The 24,532-nt window shown below is 47.5% G+C and overlaps 1 protein-coding gene across 2 annotated transcripts in view; it reads right to left on the reverse strand.

Annotated features, from left to right (window-relative positions):
* LOC137436689 (polypeptide N-acetylgalactosaminyltransferase 2) overlaps positions 1–24,532 on the reverse strand; it is a 246,484-nt gene that overhangs the window by 178,021 nt on the left and 43,931 nt on the right. Inside the window, exons 1-3 of one of the 2 annotated variants that reach the window (XM_078786247.1) lie at positions 13,498–13,637; positions 11,956–12,043; positions 10,169–10,322 (exon numbers count right to left, since the gene is read on the reverse strand). In XM_078786247.1, the coding sequence (XP_078642373.1) occupies positions 10,169–10,322; positions 11,956–12,043; positions 13,498–13,518 (263 nt within the window). In that variant the 5' untranslated portion in view covers positions 13,519–13,637. Of the gene's footprint in view, positions 1–10,168; positions 10,323–11,955; positions 12,044–13,497; positions 13,638–24,532 lie in introns of those variants that run through there. The other variant, XM_078786246.1, reaches the window with a different exon arrangement.

Here is a 24,532-nt window from a genome sequence, read left to right on the forward strand (position 1 = left end):
TGAAAATTTCCTGTCAATCGGACCAACGGTTGCAGAGAAAATCATATTTATTCTTTGTGGACAAACAGACAAAAATATAGACAAACAATCAGACAAAGACAAACAAATAGACTAAAATTCAACACCCTCTCCTCAGGCGAGGGTAAAAATACACTTATTATGTTTGTTTGTTTGTTTTTGACAATTTTCTCTTAAACTACTAGACCAGGGACCATGACACCCATTTCATTATAAGGGTATTTGTCCGCAGAGTTCCAGTTATGTTATTTTTTCCATTTTTTTTTATCATTTAGCTTACTTATCCACTATTGTTACTGTGATTTAGGAGATTCCCTCATCTCACGAGATTGTCAATTTAGTGTTGTTTCGAAGTTATTTACTTTTAATATCGTTCTTGATGAACGAGAAACAGGGAAGTTTGTGGCATAGTGAATGCCAAATATAATGGTGTTGTAGCGGCTACCGCTGGGTTTTCACAATCGCCTTGCACCTATCAAGGACGCGGAGCGATCACCATGCCGGGCTCGCCCAGGACGCCCGGGCAGGCCCGCGCTCAACTTGCCAGGCCTCGGTCGGGACGCTGGGCCACGCCCCCTCTCGCCTTTCCTGGGCAAACGCTCCGGGATAATATGTATATATATTGCTGCCCGATAAACGGGCTTTTCAGAGTGCCTGAGTGTTTGGTTTGATTAAAGCAACTCGGATGAATTCCAGCTTTTTGTCGCGTCCATTCTTCCGATCGACGTGGGAGCCCCAGCTCCTTCATTGGTGACCTACCGACATGGACACGGCAGTCGCCCTTAAACTGCCTACCTTCTGGGAGGCTCACGCGGCGGTTTGGTTCGCACAGGCGGATTCCCTGTTCGCCCTGCGAGGCATCACGGCCGACGACACCCGCTTCCACCATGTGGTAGCAGCGCTCGGTTCGGCCACCGCGGCCCGCGCCCTGAGCCTCCTCGAGAGCCCGCCAGCCGCTGACAAATACGGCACGATTAAGAAGCTTCTCCTCGACGCTTTCGCCCTCCCATCGGCGGAACGTGCACGGCGCCTGCTCGACCTGCCCGAGCTCGGCGACACGCGCCCTTCCGAGCGAATGGACTACATGCTTTCACTGCTCGGCGAGCACTCTCCGGCATTCCTGTTCCGGGAGCTGTTCCTCCGTCAGCTGCCTAACCCGGTACGCCTCGCCCTGGCAAGCACGACGATCACAGATCCCCGGGCCCTTGCCAGAGAAGCCGACAAGATCTCCGCCACAGGTCAGCGCATCGCAGCGGCGACATGGGACCCACCGCCGTCCGACGCAACACCCATGGCGCCCGAGCACCCGGCACGGTCGACGACCGAACTGCCGACGCAATTGGCGGCCGCTACACCGAGCCGACCACCTCCAGCACGACGACCGGGGCCTCCACCTGACCAAGCGTGGTGTTACTATCATGCCAGGTTCGGACAGAAGGCCCGGACATGCTGACCCCCGTGCACCTTCGGCAGGCCGGGAAACGGCCGGGCCGGCGTTCATTACCAGCCATGAGCGCCGGCCACACGGGCAACTTACTGTTCATCACGGATAAAGCGTCCGGACGGCGCTTCCTGTGCGACACCGGCGCCCAACTGAGCGTCATACCCGCCTCTGACCAGGACAGGCAGTCCGCGGTTTGCGGCCCCTCCTTGGTTGCGGCCAACGGATCGACCATCCGCACCTTCGGCCCGCGCAACGTCACCCTCTGCTTTGGCGGCCAACGCTTTGCTTGGACGTTTGTAACTGCAAACGTGCCCATGGCTCTGCTAGGCGCCGACTTCCTCTGCGCACACGGACTGCTGGTGGACGTCCAACGGCGTCGTTTAATCAACGCCGAAACCTTCAGCTCCCTGGTATGCACATTGAGCAGCTCCGCGCCGACCGAGCTGGCATGCGCCGTCCCTGCGGCGAACGAGTTTGCTCGCCTGCTCACGGAGTTCCCGGCCCTCACGCGGCCGACGTTTTCGGCCGTCGCAGTACGGCATGGGATCGAGCACCACATACCAACCACGGGCCCGCCGGTCTACGCCAGGGCCCGCCGCCTCGGCCCAGCCAAGCTCGCCGTGGCGAAGGCCGAATTCGACGTGTTGGAGCACCTCGGCATCGTGCGGCGCTCCGATAGCGCGTGGGCCTCGCCACTGCACATCGTGCCAAAGCCGGGGGGTGGATGGCGCCCGTGTGGTGACTACCGCCGTCTCAATGACGCTACCACCCCCGACAGGTACCCGATCCCGCATATCCAAGACTTCTCCGCCCGTCTGGCGGGACGGGTCATTTTTTCGAAAATTGATCTCATACGGGGATATCACCAGGTACCTGTCAGGGCGGCCGACGTCCCTAAAACGGCAGTCATCACGCCGTTCGGCTTATTCGAATTCTTGCGGATGCCGTTTGGTCTCAAGAACGCGGCTCAGGCGTTCCAGCGCTTGATGGACGGCGTGCTGCGTGACCTGCCGTTCCTTTTCGTTTACCTGGACGACATCCTCATCGCCAGCACGTCCCGGGCCGAGCACCTCCTCCACCTCCGAACACTGTTCGGGCGCCTCAGCGAGCACGGCCTCATCGTCAACCCGGCCAAATGCCACTTCGGCACGACGGCCGTTGATTTTTTGGGCCACCACATCACCAAGAACGGGGCCGTGCCGCTGCCAACCAAGGTCGAGGCCATCACCACGTTCCCGCGTCCCCGCACCATAAAGGCCCTGCAGGAATTCCTGGGAATGGTGAATTTTTATCACCGCTTCGTGCCCCGCGCTGCTCAACTCATGCGGCCCCTCTACGAAGCCCTCCGGGGCAAGCCGGCCAAGCACGACATCGCCTGGTCCACAGCAATGGATGCGGCCTTCCAAAGCTCAAAGCGGGCCCTCGCCGACGCAACACTGCTCGCTCACCCGGTGCTCAACGCTCCCATCGCCCTCACCACGGATGCCTCCGACTACGCGGTGGGCGCCGTACATGAGCAATGGGTGAACGGGATTTGGGAGCCACTCGCTTTTTTCAGCCGGCAGCTCCGGCCGAACGAGCTCAAATACAGCACGTTTGACCGGGAGCTCCTCGGTCTACACCTGGCCGTCCGCCATTTCCGCCACCTCCTGGAGGGCCGACCTTTCACGGCGTTCGTCGACCACAAGCCGTTGGTTTACGCCATGGCCAAGGTCACGGAGCCGTGGTCGGCCCGCCAACAGCGCCACCTCTCCGCCGTGTCGGAGTTTACCACGGACATCCGGCACGTCGCCGGCAAAAACAACGCCGTGGCCGACTGTCTTTCCCGGGCCAGCGCGAACGCGGTCCACCTGGGCGTGGACTTTGCGCTTATGGCGGCGGACCAAACCACCGACACCACGGTGCAAGCCCTCCGGGCGGCAGACACGGGCCTCCGCCTGGCCGACATCCCCTTCGCGGACACTGTCCTGCTCTGCGACGTCTCCCAAGGCCAGCCTCGCCCCATCGTGCCCGTCACCTGGCAACGCCGCATCTTCGCCTCCCTCCACGGCCTTTCCCACCCGGGCCGGAAAGCTTCCCAGAAGCTGGTGTCGGCGCGATTCGTCTGGCACGGCCTTCGTCGGGACGTCCGCGATTGGACCAGCACCTGCACGGCCTGCCAACGGGCCAAGGTCCACCGACACACCCAGGCCCCGCTGGCACCTTTCACCGTGCCCGAACGACGTTTCGACCACGTCAACGTGGATCTGGTGGGCCCCCTCCCCCCGTCACGGGGGTTCACACACCTGCTCACCATGGTGGACAGGACCACCAGGTGGCCGGGGGCCGTTCCCCTCGTCTCCACCACCACCGCCGACGTGGCGCAGGCTTTCATCGCCACCTGGGTCGCCCGCTTCGGCGCACCGGCGGACATCTCGTCAGACCGCGGACCACAGTTCACCTCCGAGCTGTGGGGCGCGGTCGCCCGCAACCTGGGGGTCAAGCTCCTCCGTACTACGGCCTACCACCCCCAAGCAAACGGGTTGTGCGAGCGATTCCACCGCTCCATGAAGGCCGCGCTCATGGCCGGCCTTCAAGACGACGGTTGGGCCGACCGGCTGCCGTGGGTCCTTTTGGGCCTCCGCACGGCCCCCAAGGAGGACCTCCAGGCATCCACCGCCGAGCTGGTCTATGGCCAGGCGCTACGCGTCCCGGGCGAATTCGTGCCCGACGCAACCAGTCCCTGGTCCGCAGCTCACCAGCGCTCGGACCTCCAGGAGGCCGCCCGACGGTTTGCCCCCGTGCCAACATCCCACCACGGTGACCCCCAGTCCTACGTCCCCCCAGCACTTCGCACAGCGGAGTATGTTTTTGTGCGTCACGACGCACATCGGGGGCCACTCCGGCCGCCGTACGACGGGCCCTTCCGGGTGCTGCGACGGGACGACAAGTCGTTCGTCATCGACATCGGCGGCAGGTCGGACCGGATTGCGGTGGACCGCCTCAAGCCGGCGCACGTGGACGTCGACCACCCACCACGGGTGGCCCTTCCGCCGCGGCGAGGCCGCCCCCCGTCCACGGTGCCCCCCACTCGACCGCCCACCACCACACCGGACCCCCTCCCACGACCCACCAGGGGTCGCTTCGGCCGGGTCATCAGGACCCCCCTCAAATTGACCCTGCCGGTGCAAGTCGATTCTGGGGGGACGTGTGTAGCGGCTACCGCTGGGTTTTCACAATCGCCTTGCACCTATCAAGGACGCGGAGCGATCACCATGCCGGGCTCGTCCAGGACGCCCGGGCAGGCCCGCGCTCAACTTGCCAGGCCTCGGTCGGGACGCCCGGGCATGCCCGGGCATGCCCGGGCAGGCTCGCCCTCAACTTGCCAGGCCGCAGCCAGGACGCTGGGCCACGCCCCCTCTCGCCTTTCCTGGGCAAACGCTCCGGGATAATATGGATATATATTGCTGCCCGATAAACGGGCTTTTCAGAGTGCCTGAGTGTTTGGTTTGATTAAAGCAACTCGGATGAATTCCAGCTTTTTGTGGCGTCCATTCTTCCGATCGACGTGGGAGCCCCAGCTCCTTCAGTGTTGTTTTTACCTGTGACATTTGCAGGTCTTCAAGAGTTTAACATTGCTGTTATTGTTGGGGTTCTTATTAGGAGTTGATTTTTGAAATGTGCACCCATTGGTCGGACAGCTGCCGGACCACACCCACCCACATCTGTCGCTCGACTCCACCCAACACAGCACCGAGACGAAATGATTTGGCCACCATCTTGGTTTTCTGGTGGGCCTAAGACATTAGGCATGAAGGCCTATGATGATTACGCACTGCCTGGGTTTGTTGCATCAGATTTTCATTGGCTTTCTTTGGGTTGAGTGTTATTCACAATGAGGGACCCCGAAAAATGTAATCACATGTGAAATTATAGTAAGGTTTTTTCAAGCCCATCACAACGCACGGTACATCAGAACGCACAGTAATCAAGCGTTACGTTACACAAATTACTAAAACAAATAGCGTTACATAATTTTTCAACGGCCCCATATTGGGGTTAATCAATCCGTGACTTGTGACAATTCAGCTTGTTCTGATATAACCATGGCAAGGGTGACATGGATAAAAGGTGTCAAGTTAATTTTTTGGGATAGCACATTACATGTGTGTTTCCAAATCATGCTATTCATTGTTTAAGAGTGCATTAAATGAGCGTTGACTAAACGGCCCTTTACCAAGTTTTATCGCAGATTGTGACCACATTCTTATTTTAATACATATTTTGTTGATGGGAGTGCCATCCATTACCTACCTTTCTTCTCTTCTTCGTCCCCTCCCCTCCCCCTACCCCCCTTGAATAATAATATTGTTAAGAACGAGAACAAGAATATTGTTAAGAATGGGAACAAGAATGTTTCTAAGAATGGTAAGAATGGGAAAGAGATTGTGAATTGAATATTCCATCGGTATTTACTTTTAACACTGTTCTTAATGAATGGGAACAGGAATGTTGTTTAGAATGGGAATAAAGGGGGAGGGGAGAACAGAAAGTTGGGATTGGGAGGCATGGGGTGGGGGGGAAGTTGAGGAATTTGGGTCGGGGGCAGGGGGGGGGGAGCTGAGGACTTCGGGTCAGAGTGGGGGTGGGAGGGAATTGAGGACTTGGGATTTGATTGGAGGTTGAGGACTTGAAGTCACATTTGAAATTGCAGAATTTTCACACCTCACTGCCAGTAACTTAATAGATTTAAAAAAAAAAATCTGTGTCCTTGTCATTGAATAATTTCTCTACATTATGGAATTCATAATTTTTAAGAGAGCATCATAACAGAACAGAATTAATTTACATCATTTAATTATGCACGTAAAAATAAATTGACATGCGCACATGCATGGGCAATTTTTAAAATCTCATCAACAGATGTTCATTGGTAAGGCATGGGGATACAAAAAGTATATTACATGCAGGAAGATGCAAGGATACATTTGCTGCATTTCAATGGAAGTACAGGAACTGAACAATTTTTGAATTACACATTGACCATTACCTTTACTAGTGTACCATCACAAGCAGACCAACACTGATTGATATATATATATATATATATATATATATATATATATATATATATATATATATATATATATATATATATATATATATATATGTATGTATGTATGTATGTATGTATGTATGTATGTATGTATGTGTATATATATATATATATATATATATATATATATATATATATATACATACATACACACACACATACATTCATTCATACATACATACATACATACATACATATATATATATATATATATATATATATATATATATATATATATATATATATATATATATATATATATATATATATATATATATACAGTCATCCCTCGCTATATCGCGGTTCACTTTTCGCGGATTCGGTACATCGCGGTTTTTTCTCGCTAGTATATGTAAAATTATATCGCGGATTTTTCGCTATATCGCGGGATTTTGCGGTATAAATGTATTTTTATATACTATTATTTTAAATATTTTTGTGGTAAAATAAGCATTTTCTAGCCTAAAAAATTAAAAAACGTAAAGAAATAAGAAAAATACAGTATTTAAAACATATTACAAGAAATAAAATACTGTACATAGTGTACAGTAGAAGGGTAGACAAAGAGTCGTGCGTATGGAAAACGCCAGTACATTCATCATCGTCATCACCTTCATCGTCATCAGTACTGCACAGCTAATTCATCATCATCTTCATCACGCAAGTTGTAGTATTGAAGAGCCGGGGCTCTTGCTTGATACGGACGAAATGACGGGCAAGACACAAACTCGTCCGAGAAGATATTTATTCTCAAAACCAACTCGGGAACACTGAAAAGCCCATTTATCGGGCTGCATTATAAAGCACAACCAGAAACCGAAAGCCACGCCTCTCAAGCGTGGCGTGCTTCGGTGAATCGGTGGTCACGTGATCAACAGGTGTAGCTGATTATACCCGCAAAGCGCGGCACGCTTTAGCGGTCACGTGACCAGCCACTCTCGCGCCGGGAATCCCCGCCGGTGACGTCACCGGCTGGAGCAAGGAGATTCTGATGCTGGTCTTGCTTGGGGAACCCATGGGTAGCTACAGTATCTTCAATGGTGAGTACCCATTAGAATTTTATATGTTGTTAAAATTACGTATGTTTAAGAGTGTAAAAAGTGTTTAAGAGTATAGGAAGTGTTTATAAGAGTATGGGAAAGGTTAATAAGAGTGTGGGGAGTTCATAATGCTTTAAAATATATATATATATATATATAAAAATATGGTCGCTACTTCGCGGATTTTCGTTTATCGCGGGGGGTTCTGGAACGTAACCCCCGCGATAAACGAGGGTTCACTGTATATATATATATATATATATATATATATAGTGAAATCGTATTCGTACTGAACCCGGGGTGATGCTCGCTGCTCGTTGACACCGCTAGGGGCGCGACTATAAGACCCGCTGCTGCGGACGGTGCTCCGAGACTTCTCCTGTGACACGTTACATCTGGTAGACTCGCTAACGGTACGCCAGCATAGAATATTCAGCTTGCTTGCATTGAATGTTATGAATGGTCCCATGTGATGCCATATCTTATGCTTATTGCATTTCCTGCATTACAGGATGATGTCATGATCTAAATGGAATTAAACCACAAGTTGGACTAAAGTTGTGTGGACCTGATTGGTTTTCCACAACACTATATATAAAGACTGTATTTTAAATAAACAACCCACCAAAGACATGACAACTCGGATATGCCTCAAAAATAAAATCACCGGAGAAGAAGCATTTGCTGTGTCGAGAATTTGTGCCACATCCAGAAAAAGAAAAGCCTCTTAAAATATTAACGCATTAAAACAAAACTCCATTAACATGGCTATTGATCTGCTTCGTTTTCAAGGTCCTACTTATGACAAAGATGACAGAAATGATAATGTTGTGAAGAGTTACAATATTTGATTAATAAATCATTGCTCAGTGAAGTGGATAGAACAGATTAAAGTCTGAGAAGGTTGCAGCTAACAGTCGAGTTAGGAGAACTGTTCATTTATTTCTAGGCCCAAGATATCAGTCCCACATTTTAGATGCTTAAAATGGCCACACTAGCTCAAAGTCGTACATGTGACCGCTAATTACGCGAAACCGTCATGGATTATGCCAGATTGAGATTTCTGCTCATTAATGGATGGAATGACAGTTTCATCGAGATCGACTAACATTGTGTGATTCACTCCAGCAAAATAGAGACAGACATTGAAAAACTATAACCAAAATGATTGAGGTTAAAAAGTGGAGGTACGTTCATGGATATGCTGTCACATATTGGACTGAGAAGAAAGACAAATTTGTTCCAAAATGTTATGGTGAACAGTGGTCAAAGATGCAACATAGTAGAGAAGCAAAAAAAATAAATTATATACACTATATATACACAGACATATATATAGTCGGATGCTGGCATTCACGGGGATATGATCCTGGAAAATGCCGCGAATGTTGAATCCGTGAATGCGGGGCATTGTTTCAATGGAAAAATGGGAGATAGGTTCCCGGCGGTTCGTGATTCATAAAGGAAAATCAAAAACCCCATTAAATACCGTGAATACGTGCACAAAAACCGCGAATACATGGAGCACAGGGCTGCGAATGTCGAAGCAAACCACGAATACACCCGCGAAAAAACGCAAATGTCGAATGGTGTGGCGGGGTATGGTTTACGCACACGTAAAGCTGTTTTATGCATGTCACGTGGAAGATGTTTTAGAACTGTTATGTGCACACCTGGTGGAAAATGGTTTATGCGTGGCTGGAAGTGGTTTTATGCATGACGTGTGGAAGATGCTTTTAAAAGTGATGTGCGAAGCTGGTGGGAAATTATTTTTCATAAAGGAAAATGTTAAAAATTTTGTAAACATGAATGCACATGATTACAGTTTCTATTAAATGCTTATGAATAAAATTCCAAAAGGTTAGCTCACTCTTTTGCTGCGAGTGTCATGTTACTTTATCAAAAACAAAACTGTTTGTTTTGCTTCGATCTTGTGTGGTCGCCAAAGTGCATCTTCATCCCGGAAGTAGTTGCCGTTTTAACTGCCCAGTTTAAGCTTGAAGATACCGTATTCTGTATTATCTTAGGGAGATAGATGTTGAGTTTAAATAGCATAATTTTAAACGTACTGGTATCACAGCCTTGTGTTAAAATTTCATTTTATTTTAGATTCAAAATAAAAGTTCATTTTTACTTGCGTTCCATGAACCATCCTCAATGATCGGTGCAAGATTTACACCATATTACAGGGGAGAAAGTTACATTATTTGTGGAAACTTATACAACCCAAAACATTCCAGTTTTGTATTTTTACTTAATTTTCTGAAATTTGTAGAATTTGTTTTTCACTTGGAAATTGTGTGTTACAATGTGTAAATAAAGGTGGAAAAAGTCTGATTTAATGCAATTTCATTCCAGGCTATAAGGCAACAAAAGGTGAACATTTTGAAAGGGGTGTAGACTTTCTATAGGCACTGTATATCATTCACCGTTCATCATTCAAACACAGACTCCTTCCTATGTGTAATTAAAATTTTTAAACATCTTACAATTAAATTATCAGCACTTACAAAAAAAAAATTGCAATTCATTTTACAGAAGCAAATTGTTCTTTCATAAATGTTTGCACACCTTTCATGGCGGGTGTCTGGTACAGCCCGATCCACACGCAGTTTGTCACTCTCCACCTGGTTGAACTTATTACGCACATATGGGTCCTGCCCTGGTTTGACAAGTGTCATTCCCATGTAGGCATTCTGATCAAAATCTTGCCATCGCATTTTTCCTGCAGGCAATAGCGAGTATTTTAATGCAGGAAGGTAGATCAATCACTGACGATGCTTCAGACATTGTTGTACAGTACTTACAATACAGTACTTCCAATAAATATATATATATATATATATATATATATATAATTGTAATAAAATGGGTATATTCAACTCGACAACAGGTCACATCTTTAAATCTTTAAACCTTCTCCACCCTCTGCCACAACATCCCTCATCCTTCAGATAGACAGGAAGCAGCCTCTTCCCTCTTTGTACCCCTTAATTGAATCACAGGCTGGTGAAACACTTGGAACACATCTTTCAATCCAATGCTCCGTGTGGCAAAGCCTCCCATCTACTTTATTAACAGTCCTCTTAAAGAAGTTCAATCAATCAAACCTTTGGGCATCATTATCTGTCATGATCTTTCTTGGGCAACCCCCATCTCTAAGTTTGCCTCCAAAGCTAGTTGTCAACATCATGCAGAAGCCTTCCTTGACACAACTGAAATCCTATCCGCCTACAAGGCTTTAATCTGCAGCTTGATGGAATACTGGTCTCCCCTCCGGGCTGGCACCGCTGTATCACACCTTGCTCAGCTTGTCGCGGTGGAAAAGCCTTCAGAATCATTGCAATCTCCTGCAATGAAGCCGAGTCTATGGGCCTATCACTTTCCCATCGCAGACAGGTTGTAGGTCTCTTTGTCTTCTACCCCCTCCTTTCTGATATTGTACCCACTGCTCTTTCCATGCTTTGTCTTCCCAGCTTTTTGCAGGAAGCACGTGGTCCACCATCAACCCCCTCCTAGTGAAACTCGCTGAATCCAGAATAATTGCTCAACTCCACCCATTTATTCTACTTTTTTGTTCCCTGCCAGCTTCTGCATTCTCTTGAATCTCATTCTTTCCTCCAGGGCTTCAGCATAGCTGTTCACCACCATCTGAGATCATCCTCCATCCAAAACCATGATCTTTTCTACCCCCGTCAACCCCCCCCCCCCCCCTCCCCCCCAAGCGCACCTCTCTCCAAATTTCCAGTTTTTCCTTCCTGAGAATTTGTGGCTGCTCCCATCTTATCCAACCTCCATGTCCTCCCCACGTCCCTTATATCCCCAAGTCCCGACTCTATTTTGTCCCTCATCCCTCCTGTTGGTGTGTTTTCCCCCTTCTCTTTCAACTCTTCCTTTTGTCAGGCACGTCCCAATCTGTTCTATGTTCGAGCTGCTCCACGAGCCTCGACATTGTATACAAAAAAACAACCATAAAACTGTACAATGCACGTCCAGAAGTTTCTAAAAATAAGAACTGAATACGTATCATCCAAATATAACTTTGGCTCAATGCGTGGTTATTCAAAAACAGTTAAACCCAAAACAATTTTCTCCATACATGTGCTCAAATCACAATGAAAGGAAAATTCCATTGTTGCGATTCACCGAGACAGTTGCTACATTATTCCCATGGGTATACTGCCACTAGAAACCCTCTATATGAAAAGCCCAACACCCAACACATTACATCTGTGAAACATAAAAGACAAAATCAACAAGGATTTCATGCTGGTGGTAGGGATTTTAATGAAAAACGCAGCGGCTCCAATTTATATTGCTATTGTGAGGGCAGGGATATGAGGACAGCACAATTTTACCAGGAGGTAGCGTGTGGCTCTCAATTGCATCTTGGGGAATTTGTGGAAAATTCTTTGGGTGTAGCAACCTCCCCGGCACGAGGTCATCCTGTGTCCCACACAAATAAACGAGCACAAGAGGCAATTCAAACAATGGAGAAAGCCAAGTCTTTCCAACATTAACACAATAAGTGCAACATTCTGCAGCTTCAGGTGCATCTTTCTACTGAGCAATTTAAGGTTTCTGCAGATTTGAAAAAACGGACAGTATGAACCAAGTTTTAAACAGCAATGAGCCAGAAGGCAGAAACCCTCGAGCAGAAAAGCATCAAACAGGCTCGGTTATCTTGGGCAGGAGGAGGGGGCAACATCCGGTTAAGGTGGAGGGGGAAGTATGGAAGAGGAGAAAAAGGGGCCAGAAAATACATCAGTGAAGCGAGAACTTAAGCAGATCACAGCAGGGGAAGGTAAGTGGTGGAGCAGATCTTTGTAGGCTTTTTTTTTTTTCTTTTCTTTTTTGTACACTGAATCGAGGCTCGTGAAAGAGCTAACATTTACTTCACAAACAAATCAACCAGACAAACAAAATATATAAAAAGAGGGAGCGGAAGACAAGATGGGGAGAGAAGGGGAAGCACACAAACACAACATTTGAGAGCAGGGAGATGTGTGGGAGGGAGAGGGCTTGGGGGGAGGAGGCGTGGGAAGGGGGAGGGGGGGTCAGAGAAGTATAAAACACAAGGACACCAAGGACTTCCAGGACAGAAGTTGGTATTTCAAAAAAGTGGATTTGGGGTGAAATTAGCGGGGGTAGAAAAGATCAAGGTTTTGGAGGGGGGAAGATAAGAGATGGTAGTGAACAGCTGTTTTAAAGACCTGGAGGGTGGAGTGGGATTGAAGAGAGTGAGGGAGTTTGTTCCAGAGGCAGGAGAAAAGAGGAATGAAGGAGTGAAGGTGAGCAGAGAGAGGCTTGGCTATAACACTTCTAAAAAAGGCTTGGACAGACCTGGTAGAAAGGAAGTTGAGGGATGTATTTAAAAAAGGCACAAGGGGAGTGAGGAATGGATACGGCCAACAAGAGGGCACAGCAACCAAAAGTGGGAATATTGCACACCAAATGTGATGGAAGAGAAGAGGAGGTTGATAGGCCAACATATCAGATAAAGGAAAGAAAGAACGAAAGGAAGGAATGAGGGAGAGAAAACGTAATGCCGTAGCGGGGCAGACGGTATGAAACAAAAGCAACTACTCGAGTAAATGTGGGGCAGAGTATACTCGGTGGAAGACAGCTGGGCAAGAGGTGTTAAATTCAAAGTCTAAAAAATGCAATCAATTCCTCCAGCGTCCAATTGAGTCGTTCAGGAATGAAGGCCAATGGCTATGAAAATGAATGATGTGAATTTTTTATGTCGACACTTGTTCAGTGTATTATCAATTATTATAAACCACGGACACACGAGGTATAGGCCATTTGTCCAATACGATTAATCACCGCCAGCAGTCTCAGCTCGAGAGGCACGAGGCATTCAAAAGGTTCACAAATGAAAATAATTTGAAAGTCACCTGGAAGAAGCAACGCAGCATTACCGAAATGACATCTGCTCATGATGGATGCAAGACCTCACAGGAGGTAAGCAAACATGACTGCAACACAAGTATTCTCATTAGGAAAACATTAGACTTTTCATGAGGCAGCATGTGCGAAATAATTTAATCTGCTGGAGGCAAAACATTTTCAATTAAAACGGCCTTCGAAGGATCAAACACCATACCTTGCCATGCAAACGAGAACACTCGTGTAACTATGCACGAACACCTGCTTCCAAAGGAGAGGTGAAATATATTCGTAAATGCTCGCTGCATCAATTAGAACTGAGGCCAGCGAGACGAAAAGCTCGCTCTTTTAGCTGTATGGGATGGAAATCATACAGATGCCTCAAAATAGGTTTGGCCTAATGAATAAATGTGAGTGCATCAACAACAGAAATATCCCGCAGCATTATTTACATGACGCACAAGTGCTGGTTGCGAACGAAGTTTGCACTTTGGCAACAAAATAGAAACGGGCTCGTTAAAGAAAGCAAACGACACAGGACAGAAAACAACAGGGTGCAGTCATGGACGGCAAACAATCTCATAGGCTTGCTCATCCTTTGGACAACTAGACCGATGCGATCGACAAAGAAGGACAACGTAGCTGGGTCATTTGGGTAGTCGTATGACAGCGATAGAGCTAAAGTATCAAAATGATTATTACTTCGAAATAATAATATCAATACCATCAAGCAATACGAATAAATAAAGTCGCGAGGAAAGAAGAAACAGGAGATGATCTAACAGATCTGCTGTAATGGCAACAGAGGTCACAGAAGGGATTGCAGATAACAGCAGGCCCGGAAGAAGATGGAGGGACGATGTGGAATCAGAATCCAGGAGCCTGCGGCAGGACGGAGGCAGGATATAAACGTGTAGTTGTCGCCAAACGAGTCCACATGCAAGGAAGTTGATCTGAAGATTCTGCAAAGCGAGGGACAATGCACAGAAATAGCCAAAGGAATTGAAAGTACAGTTGGAAACCTACACAATGATATATAAAATCGGAGGCATTTAAATGCCAGGAACGTCATACTGCCATCTTTGTAAATCGGCCAAGTTGCTGGCACACTGAACAGGCACTGTCGGTTATTGGCCACCGGTGTTAGACTGTTGGCAGGCGAGGTTTGTCCACAGATTTGGTTTGGCAGCCAGGAAGGAGGGGAAAAATGAAGTTGCACTGTTCCCACAAGATCAGAGATGTTGAACTTTGAATTGCAGACAAATGGCGATAATGGTCGATAGGAGGTATTCCAAGCAAATGAAATCAAGCTTTTGGGTCTCACTATCTGCCATGATCTTTCCTGGGAAAACCACATTTCAAATCTGGCCTCCAAAGCCAGTCGCCGACTGGGCATCCTCCATCGTGCGAAGTCCTTTCTGGGCACTTCTGAGCTCCTCACTTCATACAAAGCTTTCATCCGCAGTTCAATGGAATACTGCTCTCCCCTCTGGGCTGGTGCTCCTGCCTCACACCTAGCTCGGCTTCACGCGGTTGAAACCAAAGCATTAAGAATCATTGGAATCTCCCGCGATGAAGTTGATTCTGAGGGCCTTTCTCTCTCTCACCGCAGGCAGGTTGGTGGTCTTTCTGTCTTCTACCGATTCCTCTCCAGCCTTGTTCCCCCTTCTCTCTGTCCACCCCCTTCTTCTCTCTTGTCTGTGCTCTGTCCACCAAATATTCCTGCAAGACACACAAGATCTGCCAGTAACCCTCTTGTGGTGAAATTGCCAAAATCAAGACTCTCTGCTCCTGCTCACCTTCACTCCTTCATTCCTCTTTTCTTCCACCTCTGGAACAAACTCCCACACTCTCTTCAATCCCTCTCCTCCCTCCAGGTCTTTCAAACAGCTGTTCACCACCATCCCCCATCCAAAACCTTGATCTTTTCTACCCCCGATAAAACACCCCAAATCCACCTCTTTCAATCCCCAAATTCTTTCCTGAAATTCCTAGAAGTGTTCATTTGCTTTATACAGTGTACCCCTCCTCCCCCAGCCCGCCCCCTTCCACAGATCTACCGACGTCCCTGTTCTCTTCTGTTGTCATGCTTGTGTACTTCCCTCTCTCTCCCCCTCGTCTCCCGCTCCCTTCATTGCATGTTTTATGTGTCTGTGCATGTTTTCATGTTCAATGTGTTAGCTCTTACATGAGCCTTGACTCTGTATACAAAAAAAAAACCTATATATATATTACGCAAACGGTAACTGGAAGGTGCGCTTCACTTCCGTTGAACTTGGGGCCGACTCAGAAGAAGACCTTTGTTGGTCGAAAGCTTGTCGACAATGAAAGATCGACGTCCTGAAGCTACGTCCGCGTCTTATTTAATCTAACGATTATTTATTCAAAGCAAATGAGACGCCCTGCTCGTACTGTGGAGTTTCTATTTCTTACAGATATATATATATATATAAATCCACAAAGCATAATTGGAGTTATGGCTGGCAGGATAGTGTCGTGGTACAAACAACATACATGGCTGGCAGGATAATGTAGTGGTACGCACACTCGCCATTGAGCGATCTTGCCTGGGTTCAACTACCAGCCTAACTATAAACCGTCATCCCTGTGTTTCTCAAGCTGGGCGATTCATCAATGTGTGTGCTCCTCCCTCGGATGGACTTTAAACTGGGCGTCCCGCCTGACGGCATTAGTTGGTGGATGTTAAAGATCCCACGACATCCATGGTGAAGACTGGGCAAGCTGTCTTCAGCATCCTGAACATAATCCAAACTCCTGCGCTAAGTTTCAGGCACATTGCACGAGTGGCACAGCCGCACCACCAGCAAATGATATGACCTACATCCATGTGCTGCACATGAAAAAAAAGACGAAGAAGAAAATCCGAGAGTATATTACATGAGAATGAGATAGGAAGGCAGAAAAAAGGCCAGATACACAAACATCGAGTTCTGCAAAGAGATTCCATACAACGAGACCAAATGATTTTTTTTGCCACTTTCCATCTCTGCACAACAGAAAAAGAAAAACTTTGCAGAAGGAAAATGGCTCGAGCATATGATGCAGGGGCATTCAGAGAATGCCCTGGCCCGTTACAAAGTGATGTCACTGAAAGGTCATTCTTGCAATGGAGTAAAAGAGAATAAATGCATTCGAGGTTTCAAGTTACAGTGACAACACTCTGTGAGGCTCCAGGGACAAGATAGCATTAAATAAACAAAAATAATCAAATGGAATTGTTAACTTCACTCTACACTCTCCAGCACCGAGATAAAAGCCAAACTATTATACTTTTCTTTTTCATGTCTCTCTTTTGTGTCTCTCTTTCATGTCACTGTGTCTCTCTTTCATGTCACTGTGTCTCTCTTTTGTCTCTCTCTATCGTATCTGTGCGTCTCTCACTCTCTCTCTCTCTCTCTCTCTCTCTCTCTCTCCAATCCATATCCCCCCCTGGACCTTCCTTTTCCTCTCCAATATCATAAACTACAAACAAAACAACTATCGGGGATGCCTCTTCGTGATGGTTGTACCCCCCAATGCAAGTCGGGGGCCAAATCTTCCCCATTCTTCCCTGCTGCCCGGATTCGTCAAGGCAGCACGGTCACGGTTAGAGAGCCCATCAGTCCACATGGACCGCTCTTTCCCTCCGTCTTCGTGGGGGTACACCATCCTGGATGTAGGGGATCTCTAGGTTGTTCCTGGAAGATTGATCGGCTGTCTCCGTGCCGCGGGCTTGTTCGAGAGAACTGTCCGGGGCTATACACAACAACAACAACAACAACAAACACAAAACCCAAATTAAGAAAACAATAGCTGGAATAACCAAACGATGTGCACAAAGGTCAATGCCTAGACAGACTGCAAACCTCTTGGAGGAGCAGTAATAGAAAATGTCAGCATTGTTGAAACAAGCAGTCACAATAACGGAATCTTACAAAGTGATAGTGCAGACGTCACAATCATTTTTGACAACAACCTTTTTGTCATCTCTATAATGGGTGCTGTTAGTTGTTTGAGGACGTTAAAGATCCCTCAATACATTTCACCAAGAGGAGATGAGCTGTCATTGGCATCTTGAACAAATTCCAAATTCCTGCCCTAACTGGCTGCTGGGAAGGCAATGGCAAACCAACCAGTCGCACCTTTGCCAAGAAACTCCTTCAGCAGCACCGACGCTCTGTAAGGGGAGGAGGAGGAGGAGGAGGAGGAGGGGGAGGGGGAGGAGGGGGAGGAGGAGGAGGAGGAGGAGGAGGAGGAGGAGGAGGAGGAGGAGGAGGCTGGTGATGGTGATGATGATGATGATGATGATGATGATGATGATGATGATGATGATGATGATACCGATAGTAGAGCTGGGTTCAGAATGGAGAAAATGATTAGAATAAACAGTTGGGTAATTTGGATATTTCAGTAGCATGCCATGTACAAGGAGATTCAAGAAATGGGTTAAAGAAAATATTGAGCTCGTGCTATGGCTGAGACAGCACTGCAGCACATTCGAATCTTAATCGGAGGACTATGGTCAGCCACACAGCTCCAGCCTGTGTTTTATGAATACCGTACAAGAAAATCGCCCACACAGACCACAATGTCTGTCTTTTTCCTTTGAGATGAAACCTGTGTGACCAGTCAACTATGATCAACCTACCCCAACAATAATGCGTGCCATCCTGCTACATCACATTCCCTACCCTTTAACTGTCAATGGTAAGGTACCCATCCACCCTACCTTCACTACAACCCACTCCCTCCACCTCTTCCACCTTTCCAACCACCTCTCACCCCTTTCCACCTTCCCAACTAGACTGCTCCAACAAAGTCCAACATCAACATGCCCCACTCCAACTGCCAAAACATTGTCACGTCGGTAGAACTACAAATGCATCACCCTGTAGCGGTTACCTGATTGGGACATAATCCACGGGCACGGGCCAGTGCGGCTTTTGATGGTGTGGGCGTGGCGTGCGCGCGGTTGTTGGAGCCATGCCCTCCGAAGAGGGTTTTGGCGTTATAAAAGCTGTATGAGTTCCGTTCGCGTGAGGAGTGCTGTTGGAATAATTATAAAGGAGCTTTGAACAGCAAAGAAATGGCCTCGTCCTCTCGTCATCCGCAACTCCTACAACCCTATCATTACACATGGCCACTCAAAATCCCTTTCCAAACATTTCTTAATATGCTTTGGCTATTGTTCCTCCGCAGAACCCTTTAACCAATCCTAACCACACAACGCAATTATGTGCCAGCCTATTATGTGCCAGCCTGGTGTTGGCTTCGCGGTTAGGGTACTGGCTTGGGATCCTAGAATCCCGAGTTCGAATCCCGGTCGATCGCTGAATTAACGCCAGGGGGGTTGACTCAGCCTGTCATCCTTCCGAGGTCAGCTAATTGAGTACCAGTTCACTGGTAATTCCCTGCTTGTCGTAAAAGGCGACAAAAAGGGTTGGCGGCAGGAAGGGCATCCGGCCGTAAAACATTGCTTTAAAAAGGGGACCGAAAAACAACAACAACCACGGTCCCCAAAAAAAGGCCAACCCCCGCTTTGTGGGGAAAAATGGCCTCTAAATGTGGATATTTTTTATTATTTTATTGTCGTGTCCAAATATTAGCTTCCTATCTCAAAAAGTGCCTGCGATATTACATAGATGTGTACCCGGTGTGTACCCCGGTTTAGAATAGGTACACCGTATCCCTGCGTGTCGTAAGAGGTGACTAAAAGGGTTGGCGTCAGGAAGGGCATCCGGCCATAAGAACATTGCCTCAAAAAGAGAACCATGACAATTACGACGACATATGGGCAGGGTACAGCCCGAAGTACCCCGTGGGTACTTCCCTCTCGTCAAAACTCCCTCTCGTCAAAACTCAAGGTGGGGAACCCGATCGAAGCAAGGGTGGAAATCATTCCATTTATGACGACGAAACGTCTGATGCCCGACGTGGAGATCGGTTTCTAAGATTTGGGACATGGAATGTAGAGACAATGACAGGGAGATCAGGAGAAGTGGTGGAAGTATTTGTCAGAAGAAGAGTGGACATATGTTGTGTGCAGGAGACGATATGGAAGGGAAGTGGTGTGAAAATGGTGAAGGGTAGGCAGGGACAGAAATACAAGTTTGTGTGGCAAGGGTGCCTGGAGGGCGTGAATGGTGTTGGTGTCCCGTTTTCTGAGGAGTTTGTAGACAGTGTGGTGAGTGTGACTCGAGTGAGTGAAAGGTTGATGATGGTGAAAATTATGATTGGAAAGCTCTTGGTGAACATCATCTCGGGATATGCTCCGCAGGTTGGTCGGAGCGATGAAGAGAAGGACAAGTTCTGGTGTGCTATAGAGAAGCTGATGGAAAACGTGAAAGATGAGGAAGTTGTTGTGGTAGGAGGAGACCGAAATGGACATGTGGGAAGGAGTATGGACGGTTTTGAGGGAGCTCATGGGGGTTACGGATATGGTGTGAGAAACGGAGAAGGTGAAAGGATTTTGGAGTTTGCTGATGGAGCTGATTTGTTGATTTGTAATACTCAGTTCCACAAAGAGGATAATAAGCTTGTTACATACACGTCAGGTGGGCCGACGACAACCGTTGACTACCTGCTGGTGCATAGGCGAGATAGGGGGTACCTCCGGGACACAAAGGTGATCCCGGGGGAGGAGGCTGTTTCACAGCACCACTTGGTTGTCTGCGACATAAGCGTGAAAAGTGCGAGGAGAGCTCGGCGGGTGAAGTACCAACCGAGAATGAAGGTGTAGAGGTTGAAAGAGGTGACAGTGAGGGAGGCATTAAAAGAGAGGCTGAGTATGGTGGAGGATGATGTGGTTGAGCTTGAAAGTGGTTGGATGTCAATGAAAGATAGTCTGTTGGGTGCCATTGGTGAGGTATGTGGATGGACAAAAGGACCACCGAGGCAATCGGAAACATGGTGGTGGGATGATGAAGTTGGAAAGAAGATTGACGAGAAGAGGAAGAAGTTCAAGGAGTGGCAGAAGGCGAAGGGTACGGGAGAAGAAAAGGCAGAGCATGAAAGTTATAAGGCAGCCAAGAAGGCTGCAAAGAAAGAGGTAGCAAAAGCACAGGAGGCATGTAGGAAAATGTTCGGAGAACGCTTGGATTCGGAAGAGGGTCAGAGAGCGGTATTCAGGATTGCAAAGCAGATAGCGAAAGAGAGGTGTGATGTGATGGGGGTGAGTTGCTTGAAAGATGAAGTGGGACAAATCGTTGTGGACCCAGATGGAATTAAAGGAAGCTGGAAGAGATATATGGAAATACTGTTGAATGCAGAGAATGAATGGGATGGCAACATCGAGAGTAACCCAGTTTTATGACCGGCAGAGAAGATAACCGAGCAGGAAGTTGAGGAAGCGATAAAAGCAATGAAGAGTAGAAAAGCGGGAGGGCCGATGGGAGTTGTGGGAGATATGTTGAAGGCAGCGGGAAATTGGGGTGTGAAGAGAATGACAGAGATCTGCAATCTGATGGTGAAAGAAGGCCGCATTCCAGTGGATTGGGAACTGCGTACCCTCGTCCATCTATACAAGGGGAAAGGTGACCCTCTGGACTGTGGCTCGTGTCGAGCGGTAAAGTTATTGCAGCATGGAATGAAGGTATTGGAAAGGATGTTGGAGAGGAGGACAAGGAAGAAAGTGAAGATTGACGAAATTCAGTTTGGATTTATGCCAGAAAGAGGAACGACAGACGCACTTTTTATTGTGAGGCAGTTGCAGGAGAAGTATATGGAGAAGAGGAAGAAGTTGTTTCTTGGGTTTGTTGATCTGGAGAAAGCATTCGATAGGGTTCCACATGAAGTAGTGACATAGGCATTGAGGAAGTTAGAAGTGGAGGAATGGTTGATCAGAGTAGTGATGGCAATGTACAAAAGAGCGCGCACAGCTGTAAGGACGAAGGACGGGAACAGTGGTGAGTTTGAGGTGAAGGTGGGAGTGCATCAGGGGTCGGTACTAAGTCCACTACTATTTGTAGCTGTGATGGAGGTGCTGGCTCAGAATGTAAAGGAGGGTTTACCGTGGGAGTTGTTGTATGCAGATGATCTGGTGTTGATTGCAGAAAGTATGGATGGACTGAAGGAAAAGATGAACAAGTGGAAGGAATGTATGGAGACAAAAGGTCTGAAGGTGAATATCGTTAAAACGAAGGTGATGGCAAGTGGTAAAGCATGTGGTGAGGTGGAAAGAACTGGGAAGTGTCCGTGTGCTGTGTGCAGGAAGGGTGTCGTAGTGAATTCCATTCAATGTAAAATGTGTGCCGAGTGGGTTTATCAAAAATGTAGTGGTTTGAGAGGGTCATTAACCAGTGTGGCAGCTACATTCAAGTGTAAGGTGTGCACAGAGGGAGCTGCAGATGGAGGACATGTTGAGTTGGATCTTGGAGATGGCGTGAAGCTGGAAGGTGTGAAAACATTTTGTTACCTCGGAGACATGCTGAATGGAGAAGGTGGATCAGACTCGGCAACGGTTGCTAGAGTGAGATGTGCATGGAAGAAGTTTCGGGAACTGAGTGGCGTGCTGACGAGGAGGGGAGTGTCATTGAAGCTGAAGGGAAAGGTGTATGCTGCATGTGTGAGAAGTATTATGATTTATGGGAGTGAGAGATGGGTAATGAACGTAGAGCAGCAACGAAGGCTGGAAAGGGTGGAAATGCGAATGGTTCGGTGGATGTGTGGAGTATCGTTGAGAGAGAGGAAGACAAATGATGAATTGCGAAAGAGCCTGTGATGGGAATAGAGCCTGTGATGGATGCTGTGAAGAGAAACAGGTTGAGATGGTTTGGTCATGTGTTGAGGAAGGATGAAAGTGACTGGTTGAAAAGAGTGATGGAAATGAATGTAGAAGGAAGTATAGGACGGGGAAGACCAAGAAAGACTTGGCTAAAGATGGTGGAAGAAGAAATGCGGGCAAGGGGGTTAACAAGGGGAGATGCAGAAAATAGGGCAAAATGGAGAACATTGTCATGGGGACCGCAAAGCTAACCCCTGCTCTTGCAGGGAAAATGGCCTTAAAATGCCTGTTGTTGTTGTTGTTGTTGTTATTACCCAGATGAGAAACAAAATAAATAAGTACTTAATAAATCGATAATAATCAAGTAATTACAAACAAACAAACAAACAAACAAGAAAACAGAGTGAAAACTGAGTACCATGGGACCCCGCTATTCCCGGGGGATACGTTCCTGGAAAATCCATGAATTGCAAAACCGCGCATAGTGGGGCATTGTTTCAATAGAAAAATGGGGGATAGGTTCCTGAGATGCAAAAATCCACGAATAGAGAGGAAGAAACCACGAATGGCGAGGCAAAATCCACGAATAGCGAGGCAAATCCCGAGAAAGTCGACGACAATCCACGAAGGTCAATGAAAATCCCAGAAATGGTGAGGCAAATCCCGCGATTGTCGGTGATAATCCCGCAAATGGCGAGGCAAATCCCGCGAATGTTGGCGATAATCCTGGAAATGTCAAGACAAATCCCACGAATGTCGATGAAAATCCATGAATGCCATGCCAGTTTTAATGGGGAAAAGGGAGACAGTTAATTGCACTAATAGATACTGTGGAGTGTTTTCATTCTGTACAGTAACTCGCAGGGATGACGTGTTATGCAGCTGGTGAACATCCCGCAAAGCTCTCGATTATAGTGCGGCTAAAATTCGCGGCCGTGAAGGCCATGAAAACGCAAAACACACAGCAGTGAATGTAGAACCAGGTCATGCTCGTGGCTCATGTATGTTTTTTTTGCATAGGTCCAGCTGCTTTATGCATGGTTGGTGAAAGATGGGTTTTATAAATGTGTCAAGCTAGAGGCTCGTGAATTTTTTTTTACGGCCCTGAAAAACCACGAATTCACGGAACACGGCCGCAAATAAGGAAAAAAACCCCGTGATTTTACGGAACACAGCCATGAATAGAAAAAAACCATGAATTCGCAAGACACTTTTCTGTGAATAGAGAAACAGGCCGCATTTTATCACCCACGAATACGCGGAACCCGCAAATAGCGGAACCGCGATTAGCGGGGTTTGACTGTACTCACTTTCGGACCGCAGCATCGCCCGGCCCCCTTCGGTGCCGGGCGATGACGTCATGCAGCGCCTGGATATGGAATAGGAAAGGAGCAGTTTATAATAAATAGATAAACAGACAAGGGTGAAAACATAACCTCCGTTCACCTTCAGTAGGCGGAAGTAAAATTAAAAAAGACCGAAAGTCTAACAGCGGTGTAGCTGGGCTTGTTTGATACTTTAGTTGAAGAGCATAGTATGACCTGGGTGGAGATACCAGTTAGCAAATAATGCAAGTATTAAATTAATTTGAAGTATTCAGACCTGAAGTCGTCAGCAAGTCTGTCACCATGGAAGTGAAGAGATTTTTTTTTTTTTTTTTTGTATGCAGAATCGAGGCTCATGAAAGAGCTAACATTTATCAAACAAACAAATCAAACAAACAAGCAAACAAAGTATATAAAAAGGGGAGCGGTCGACAAGATGGGGAGAGAAGGGGAGGAAGCACACAAACACAACATTTGAGAGCAGGGACATCGGGAGATGTGTGGGAGGGAGAAGGCCTAGGGGGAGGCAGGATAGGTATAAAACGCAAGGACACCAAGGACTTCCAGGAAAGAAGACGTAAGTCACCTCAAAAAAGTGGATTTGGGGTGAAATTAGCGGGGGTAGAAAAGAACAGCCGTTTTAAAGACCTGGAGGGAGGAGTGGGATTGAAGAGAGTGAGGGAGTTTGTTCCAGAGGCGGGAGAAAAGAGGAATGAAGGAGTGAAGGTGAGCAGAGAGTCTTGATTTTGGCAGTTTAACCATAAGAGGGTTGCAGGCAGATCTTGTGCGACCTGTAGGAATATTTGGGGGACAGAGCCCAGAGAGAACTGGGGGAGCAAGGCCGGAGAGGAGTCAGTAGAAGACGGAAAGACCACCAACCTGCCTGCGGTGAGTAAGTGAAAGGCCCTCGGAGATAGCGTCATCGCGGGAGATTCCAATGATTCTGAACGCTTTGGTTTCAACAGAGTGAAGACGAGCTAGGTGTGAGGCAGGAGC

The sequence above is a fragment of the Myxine glutinosa genome, chromosome 1 (genome assembly GCF_964187855.1).
Source record: "Myxine glutinosa chromosome 1, kmMyxGlut1.1, whole genome shotgun sequence".
NCBI lineage: Eukaryota > Metazoa > Chordata > Myxini > Myxiniformes > Myxinidae > Myxine > Myxine glutinosa.